Source organism: Drosophila albomicans, chromosome 3 (genome assembly GCF_009650485.2).
Source record: "Drosophila albomicans strain 15112-1751.03 chromosome 3, ASM965048v2, whole genome shotgun sequence".
Lineage (NCBI taxonomy): Eukaryota > Metazoa > Arthropoda > Insecta > Diptera > Drosophilidae > Drosophila > Drosophila albomicans.
Window position 1 is genome coordinate 49,307,023 of NC_047629.2, and position 7,803 is coordinate 49,314,825.

At 43.6% G+C, this 7,803-nt stretch overlaps 4 protein-coding genes across 5 annotated transcripts; 2 read left to right on the top strand and 2 right to left on the bottom strand.

Annotated features, from left to right (window-relative positions):
• Positions 1-11: 11 nt before the first annotated feature.
• Positions 12-4,804, bottom strand: LOC117568986 (ankyrin-3). Of its 2 annotated transcripts, none has more exons than XM_034249958.2 (6): positions 4,587-4,804; positions 3,763-4,473; positions 3,215-3,502; positions 2,820-3,152; positions 2,313-2,416; positions 12-2,259 (listed from the first exon to the last, which is right to left on the bottom strand). In XM_034249958.2, exons 2-6 carry the CDS (start codon positions 4,286-4,288, stop codon positions 1,366-1,368), a joined length of 2,145 nt encoding a protein of 714 aa, XP_034105849.1. In that variant the 5' UTR covers positions 4,289-4,473; positions 4,587-4,804; the 3' UTR covers positions 12-1,365. The 2 variants fall into 2 exon arrangements, with proteins under 2 accessions (XP_034105849.1, XP_034105848.1); XM_034249957.2 differs by having other exon boundaries at positions 4,577-4,804.
• A 132-nt stretch (positions 4,805-4,936) lies between these two features.
• LOC117568989 (DNA polymerase delta subunit 2) lies at positions 4,937-6,325 on the top strand. The gene has a single exon (XM_034249960.2). It carries the CDS (start codon positions 4,981-4,983, stop codon positions 6,274-6,276), a length of 1,296 nt encoding a protein of 431 aa, XP_034105851.1. The 5' UTR covers positions 4,937-4,980; the 3' UTR covers positions 6,277-6,325.
• Positions 6,316-6,731, bottom strand: LOC117568992 (U6 snRNA-associated Sm-like protein LSm8). Its single transcript, XM_034249964.2, has one exon. The coding sequence runs from the start codon at positions 6,638-6,640 to the stop codon at positions 6,353-6,355; it is 288 nt and encodes a 95-aa protein (XP_034105855.1). The 5' UTR covers positions 6,641-6,731; the 3' UTR covers positions 6,316-6,352.
• Positions 6,732-6,834: 103 nt separating this feature from the next.
• Positions 6,835-7,801, top strand: LOC117568991 (39S ribosomal protein L46, mitochondrial). The gene has a single exon (XM_034249962.2). It carries the CDS (start codon positions 6,924-6,926, stop codon positions 7,722-7,724), a length of 801 nt encoding a protein of 266 aa, XP_034105853.1. The 5' UTR covers positions 6,835-6,923; the 3' UTR covers positions 7,725-7,801.
• The last annotated feature ends 2 nt before the right edge of the window (positions 7,802-7,803 follow it).

Genomic DNA, 7,803 nt, shown 5'->3' on the forward strand with positions numbered 1-7,803 from the left:
AAATGCATTTAGCCGTTGTGTGTATGTATGTATTTGTATTTATTTTTATTTACCGATAACGATAGCAGTTATCGTTCGGTAACAATTCGATTGAAAATGACTACAGATCAGATTAACAACTCTTTTTTTTTTGTTTTGTTTTTTAAGCAACAATAATTACAATAATAATTATATGTATATATAGTATATGTATAACACTTGTTAAATTGCCTTCAAATATACAATATTCTAAAAAAAAGAGAACCCCGAATTGTTCATCAAAAAACAGCCTTAAGTTTATGCAGATGTCGATAAACGTGTACGAGTGTGTGTGTGTTTCTGTGTTTGGGAATTTGCATGTGTTGTTGGGCATAAGATTAGCTTAAGAGCGATGGTGGGCCTTGTGTGAGGGTGTGTTGGTGTGGGTGTGATTCTCTGTGGGGGCGGGGCAGATGCGCATTTTGAAAGCACAACATGTAAAAGTTATACAATTTGATAGAGATACACAATACACAATTTAGTAATGAGCGTTTTGTTTTTAGTTGTTGTTAACAATAGATTCGTATCAAAGAAATTGCACATGTTTGATTTTTTGACGATGCTTTTTAGGTACGTTTAAGCGTTTTCATATCATATCCTTTTTAAATTACATATTTAATGCATGTGTATTGGTATATATACTATACTACATATATACTGTAAATTCATATACAACAAGAAAGAAAAACAATCTTCGGCTTTGCCGAAACACAAATACCCTTGCAGAGTCATATCAACTTATTAACATAATTTTTAAGAAACAAAGTTTTGTATGGTAAATCATAATTCTTTTCTGATTGTTGCCATGTCAGCTATATGATAATTTAGTCCAATTTTGATAGATTCAAACTATGCACAACAAAAGGACAAATTTTAGTATAAATATAGATTTAAAAATGTGCTAGTAACTTGACTACAAGCAGACAGATTCTAAGAAACAGGAGGTTCACATTTGCAATATAACATTCAAATTTGTATATGACAATAAGAACGTCTTCCGACACACATAAATATAATACAATATGAAATTCTAATGTTCCAATTTGATTCTACAATAAGAAGAGCGTTTTCAAATATTCCAACTGTAAGTGGTGCCAAACTTCTTAGTCGACATTATAATACCCTCTGCTAGGGTATAATTATGTATAAGTGTGCTAGTTGTGTGTGTGTGCGTGGTTTGTGTTGGGTGGCATGCCAAATATTATATAGCTTAACAACAATTGCATTTATGATTGATTCTAGTTGTAGTTGTAGTGGTAGTTGTTTCTAGTCATTGGTCGTTAAAAAGTTAACATTGACATTGACACGCTTTTATGCTTTATCTAGTTATTTATACGCACACACTTGTTATCTCTCAAATTGCAACACATAATCCTTGAGTGGACCTGGCAAATTCAATCGATTCACATTCTGGGCCAACTTTCGGTTCATCGACTCATAGATCGCCATGCGAGCCAATTGCTTGAGGCTGCGTGGCCTGCGATAGAGTGTCGAGATCAGGGCTATCAATTGTTCCGTCTTCTTGCTCGGCACTTGGGCGACATAGAAATTGTGCAGCGACTTGAGGCAATTGTAGAGCGGCTCATGCTCCATGGTCAGATAGAAGAGATGGATAATGCGTGTGAATGTTAATTGCGGATCGTTGAGTATAAATTCCTTTTTCGTGATCAGTATAATGTAGTAGAAAAGCAGATAGCGTGAGTTTGTGCGAAACGAGTTGCGAAACGTATTATCGCCCATGGCAGCAGCGGCTCCAGCTCCACCACCTCCACCTCCGCCGGCACCACCTCCACCACCACCTCCAGCTGCAGCGCCGGCTCCTCCTCCTCCGCTACCCAGCGCTTCACCGTAGCTGGCAATTTCACTTGAGAAGATCGCAATGCCAGGCGTGGTCTTGCTGCTGAGCACAATATTGGGATCGGCGCCGTATTGGATAAGCGTCAGAGTTAACTCATAGATGCATTCCATATCGTGGCAAGTGCGCACATTCTGCACCATATCCATGACGGCTTGCAGAATGTGTTGATATGTCTTGTTGCAGTCGAGGCCATGCTGCAGCAGCAGCAGTAGAATGTTCTTAATAAAGTCGAAATTTGTGCGTTTCTGTGCATCACAGTTAAGCGTAAAGTTCTCGCTGACCGTAAAGACCAGCACATGCAATGGCTTCAAGTTCGCTCGATACGAACAATTTGGATTTGCGCCATGCTGCAGCAGGATGCGTATGCAGTTCAAGTAGCAAACCTGTGGGAAAATGTATGCATTAGAGAGTGTGCGACAAAAAGTCAAATACTCACCTTCATTGAGTGCGTGAAATGATGCAGATGATCCTTGTTAATTAGCGGCACCAGCAACACCATTATGGGCACGGAGCCATCACGGCCCACAATGTTGGGATCACCTAGAAAAGACAGCAAATTATTAATAGTGGAACTAAATATTTTTATATCCATTAAGTCTATCTTTAACAGAAAGATTCCTAAAAGAATATTTCAGAATTCACTGCTTGAACTTTAACTTTATGCTTTAAACAAATGTGTTATTATTTCCATTTAAGTAATGTAGCCTTTAAATGACTTTCGTATTGCTCCAAATAAAGAATCGTTTTAAAATTAAACATAAGTAATTTTTTACTTATTTGATAGAGCCAACAAATATCGTATTTGTTGTATCAAGGCATGCAATACTCATGTTAAACACATAATTCAATTCAAATTATACAAGTTCAATTCAATTGAAAGAAATAACATTGCCATTGGAGAGATAAATCACATAAAACAAAGACAATATCATTAGATACCCACCATCTTCCCGAATAAGCATGTTAAGCAGCTCATAGCAGACCTCCCAGTCACGCAGGTGGCGAAACACGCATGCCATGGCACTGTTTCCAGCCTGATTGATGGATGGCTTGGCGCCATTCTGGAGCAGGAAACGCACCAGGTGCAGCACATCCCATTTGCTCCACTTGTCGTAGCCATAGCGTGCCTCCTCCAGGGCATAGCGAACAATCAGCGCATGCAACGGTGTATTCCCCAGCGTATCTGGTGCATTAATCAGCTCCTTGCAACCCCGATCCAGTAGTATGCGCAATGTGGCTTGCGTATCCTCCGCGGATTTGCGTGCAGCAAAAATTACTAGAAAATCAACAGCATAAATATGCATACAATACAATAAAGTATATTCACTTTTTTCTTACCAACATGCAGCAGCGTCATCTGCTGGGTGCAGGTGCGCACTGTGGTGATGGCACCATGCTGTATGAGTAGCTCCAAGAAGCGTCCGTCATGCAGCACAGCATGATGTATGGGATAATATTCGTCCATAATGAGATTAATCTCCTCGGATCGTGTCACGACCAGCTGCTGCACACAGTTCCAGGCGCCTCGCTCGCAGGCCAAGTGCAGCAGCGGCTTCTTAGCACGAAATGGGATCCAAGGTTCTTCCATCTTTTGAGTCATCATGCTGAGCACATTATACTGATCACCTACATTAAATGAGGAAATAATAAACTGATTAGTATACGTATATAATAGAAGAAGCGCTAGTAAATTAGATTATGCAAATTAAAAAATTATACAAATTCTTATTTTAAAATTAAAAATATGAATTACTTTTCAATTAAAAAATAATAGATTTGTCTGCCATTTAAGGAAATATCAAATAAAAAGTGTTCAAATGAAAAAATAAATAGATTTTAAATAACTCTGTTATTAAAAATTTCGAATTGGAACAAAGTGTTCATACCATCGATGGCATAGCAGAGTGCGTTCTGAAGCTTCGTGTTGAGGCGTTCGCTGACATCGTCCACGTTGCTGTGCCACTTCCCGCTCTCCTCGCAGTTGTGCGAATGGGCGCCGGGAAAGCACATGCGTGTGTCGGCATCGATGCGAGCACCATGACGCAGGAGCAGCTCCACACACTCCTCGTAGCCACGCAGTGTGGCAATGTGCAGGGGCAGAGAGCAGGGCGCCCGATTGACGTCGGGTCGATGGCGATGCAGCAGCCATTTGGTGAGATCGATGTGATTGAGGCCAACACTGCGCTGCAGTATATTGTAGCCACAGTCGTCGTGTATGACCAAGATATTCTCGTTCTTGGGTATCTGAATCAGCAGACTCTCAAGGGTTTGCAATGAGATTTTTGGATTGGCACGCAAAATTTCGAATAGTGTTTGGATTTTCTCCTCCGTCGCTTTGGATACCTTGTGGCCATCACGATGGGAAAGCAGTGCCGAGCCCGAACGAAACACTTGACTCACCGAGCCACCCATTTCGTTCTATTCCCACTCCTCCTCCTGCTGCTTCTGCTGTGTAACAATGGAGCTGCAGTTACAGTGAACACTAGAGATGCAAGGATGGGGGCGCAATGATCAATGTTTTGGAATGGATCACCAGTGTGTCGTCGTCTGCATGTTTGCGACGCAGTTTTTTTCGGATCGATCGTCGTCGTTGTTCTCTACAATGCACAGAAACAATAACAATAAACAAAGTGCGTCGAGGGCAGAGGCAGCGAGCAAAAGACAAGAAAAAAATCAATACAGAAACGAGCTTTCACACACATTTACACACAATTCTTCAGCACTTGGCACTGCACGCTCGCTGCATTTGTTTATGCCATTTGCAATTGTCCATGATTTGTGGCATTTTTATACACCAATTGCAACGTTAAAATGCATTTTTCAAAAAGCCTTTTATTGCTCCGCAAAAACCACCACAAACAAGAGCCAACAACTTTTTCTACGCTGCAAATTGTAAACGAGTTAATCTCTCTCTATATCAGCTGGTGACTATCGAAAGTCGATAGGATAAACCACTTCAATCGATAACGCTTATGTTTTCCGCTAGCCCTGGCACATGTGCACTGTTGTGTTTGTTGATTGGCGCGTAAAAAAGAGCAGACGGTATAAACTACTGTGAAATAGATTAAAGTTAACAAAGAGTAAAGAAGTAATATAGTTGCAACATGGCCAAACGCCTCGAGTGTCCTTACGAAAATCTTAGCAGTGCCTTTCTACTGCAATCGAGCGACTATCAGAAGCAATTCTTTCATCTTTACGCACATCGTTTGGCTGAAATGACGCGTTTGCTGAAACCACTGGCACAATCAAAATGGGGTAAGGAGATGCCCATTATGAAGCTGTGCGAGCTACGCGGAGAACAGGATGTGCACTGCATCATCATTGGCACTATTTACAAGCATCAACAACACAAACCCAGCATTTTGCGTGACATCTCTGAGGAGAACCAACTGGCGCCGCAGCCTCAGCGACAGAATTACTCTGAACCGGGTGACAAAGTCATATTGGAGGATGAACTGCAGCGTGTGCGACTGCAGGGTGATCACATCGCTGGACGCAGTCTGGCTACTGGCATTGTCTGTGCTGTTAAGGGCGGCACCGACTCCGAGGGCTTCTTCAATGTGGAGGACATACTCTTCTTCGAGAGCGGACCACAAAAGTCGCTGACATTGAAATCGCCTGCCAAGCTGGTGCTAGTGTCTGGCCTCGATCAACTGCAGGCACACAACTATGTGGATGCCCTGAACATGTTTCAATATTGGCTGAGCGGCAGTTTGGGCAATTCAAAGGATGCTGCGTCAATGGTGCGTTTGATTGTTGCTGGCAACTCAGTGCGCAGCACAGCGGTAGCCAATGTGCCCACATTGCAAGTGGCTCGCAGCCAGGCGAATGCCAATGATACTGTGCAGGCGGTCAGCCAGTTGGACAGCTGGTTTGCTGCTTGGGCGCAAGCTTTACACGTTGATCTAATGCCGGGCGCCTATGATCCGGCCAATTTCATGTTGCCACAGCAGCCATTCCACAAATGCATGTTTCCACAAGCCGGGCGTCTGTCTTCCTTCCAGGCTGTGTCTAATCCCTACAGTTGTCGGCTGAACAGCGCATTGATTGTTGGCACTGGCGGTCAGAATGTGGCAGATCTGTTGCGTAGCACTGGACTGGAGTCGTCGTTGGAGGCGCTGCGCTGCACGCTCACTTGGGGCCACATTGCTCCCACGGCGCCAGATACTCTGGCCTGCTATCCGTACATTGAAAGCGATCCCTTCATTATGCGCCAATGTCCACATGTGTATTTTGCTGGTAATTGCGAGAAGTTCGAGACGGAGCTGCATGTTGGCACCGGTGACAAGCGAACGCGTCTGGTGTGCGTGCCCAGCTTCAGCAAGACACAGAGTGTGGCCCTGGTGGATCTAGAAACGCTCGATTGTCGCGAGATTAAGTTCAACGTAGAATCTGAATAAGATACAAGAGTTTAAGTCGTATAATAAAGCACAAAACAGTATTTTAACATTTCTTGAGTTTTATTCGGTTGCTTAATCAATGTACGACAGGTCCAAGGGGTTCGCCTCGTATGTTGGCCAAATCCAAACGGGAATCGATGCTATCATCTATCAGTCCAATTACAGCAATGTTGTCGCCGCGTATTATGTGCAGTCCAAGCACAATCTGTTCGATGCCCGCTGTTGTGGAGAAGACGCGTTCATGGCACTCGTCGATGATGATGTTGATGGTCTGATCAAATCCCTTGAGTGTGCCGATGAAATTGCGTCCATCCGCCGTGATAATCGACACTGTGTGATTGATATACGACTCCAGGCCGGACATTTTGCCAGCTTCGTTTAAACGTATTTGTCGCAAAAATGAAAATAAACAAAACGAGCGCAAATCTCGTTCTCGAAGGGCTGGAGATGACAAAACACCGATGGCTTTAATGCATTGCAGTATCGATGTTCATTAACATCGGTTAAATATTCCGAAATGCGATATTTTTGTCGTCCGATAATTAATAATATCGATAGGGAACAGCTGTTCGATTGCTGCTCATGTAATCCGAAGTTAGAGGCTACTCCTCGTTGTTACTTTATAAAATCAGATTCAAGACTTAAAAATGTTCCGCCGTCTCACACAAATCAGTGCCAAGCAACTGGCACGTACTCAGTCCACTGCTGCGACGGGTGCCGCAAAAGAGAAATGGGATCTGTATGCTGGCGTGCTCGTCGAACGATTGCCGGTGGTGTCCAAAACACTGAATCCCCTGGAGCGACGGTTTCAGGATATGTTATTGAATGTCGAGTATGAGAACAGTTTGAAATCCGATCACGAGTTGAAGCACGAGCGAGATCTGGTGCAGCTAGAGCAGATTAAGCAAGGTAAAGTGCAGGTGGATCTGGACGAAGGTGTGGCCAAGCAAACTGCTCAGGATTTGAAAGATGCTTACATCGAGGAACTTAAGAAATTCGAGGCAGCCCCACGTACCACACCTGACGATGCGGCTAATAAAACCAGCTCCACAGATCGCTGCCTGGAAGACACACTGTATCTGCTGGTGCAGCAAAAGTTGGGACAACAGCAGCATTTACTTCTGCCTCAAGGTCAGCGTCAGGAGGGTGAAACCATGCGCCAGACAGCGGAGCGTGTGGTGCGTGAACAATGCGGCAATGACCTGAAGGTGCTGTTCTATGGCAATGCCCCAGTTGGCTTCCACAAGTACAAGTATCCAAGCAATCAGCGTGCCAACAGCGTTGGTGCCAAGGTCTTCTTTTTCCGGGCTTCTCTGCGAGCTGGCAATGTGCAAGCAGGGACAAAGGATGCACCTGCCGCCCAATACGAATGGCTGCCCAAGGAGGCGCTTAGCCAGAAGCTGAAGAATGCCGCCTATGCGGAAAGCATCAATAAGTTTTTGATCTAATTTAAATGTATTTCTGTTGCGTCATTTTACTAGTTAAATAAAATCGATTGATTTCGATGTTAATCAATAATAAAACGCA

What these genes read in the sequence shown, in the direction of transcription:
- LOC117568989 (XM_034249960.2), top strand. Translation starts at nt 4,981, where the DNA reads ATGGCCAAACGCCTCGAGTGTCCTTACGAAAATCTTAGCAGTGCCTTT.
- LOC117568986 (XM_034249958.2), bottom strand. Translation starts at nt 4,288, where the DNA reads ATGGGTGGCTCGGTGAGTCAAGTGTTTCGTTCGGGCTCGGCACTGCTT. An exon ending in ACTCTGCTATGCCATCGATG is followed by an intron (nt 3,503 to 3,762) that starts GTATGAACACTT and finishes CATTTAATGTAG; the next exon opens with GTGATCAGTATAATGTGCTC. An exon ending in CATGCTTATTCGGGAAGATG is followed by an intron (nt 2,417 to 2,819) that starts GTGGGTATCTAA and finishes TGTCTTTTCTAG; the next exon opens with GTGATCCCAACATTGTGGGC.
- LOC117568991 (XM_034249962.2), top strand. Translation starts at nt 6,924, where the DNA reads ATGTTCCGCCGTCTCACACAAATCAGTGCCAAGCAACTGGCACGTACT.
- LOC117568992 (XM_034249964.2), bottom strand. Translation starts at nt 6,640, where the DNA reads ATGTCCGGCCTGGAGTCGTATATCAATCACACAGTGTCGATTATCACG.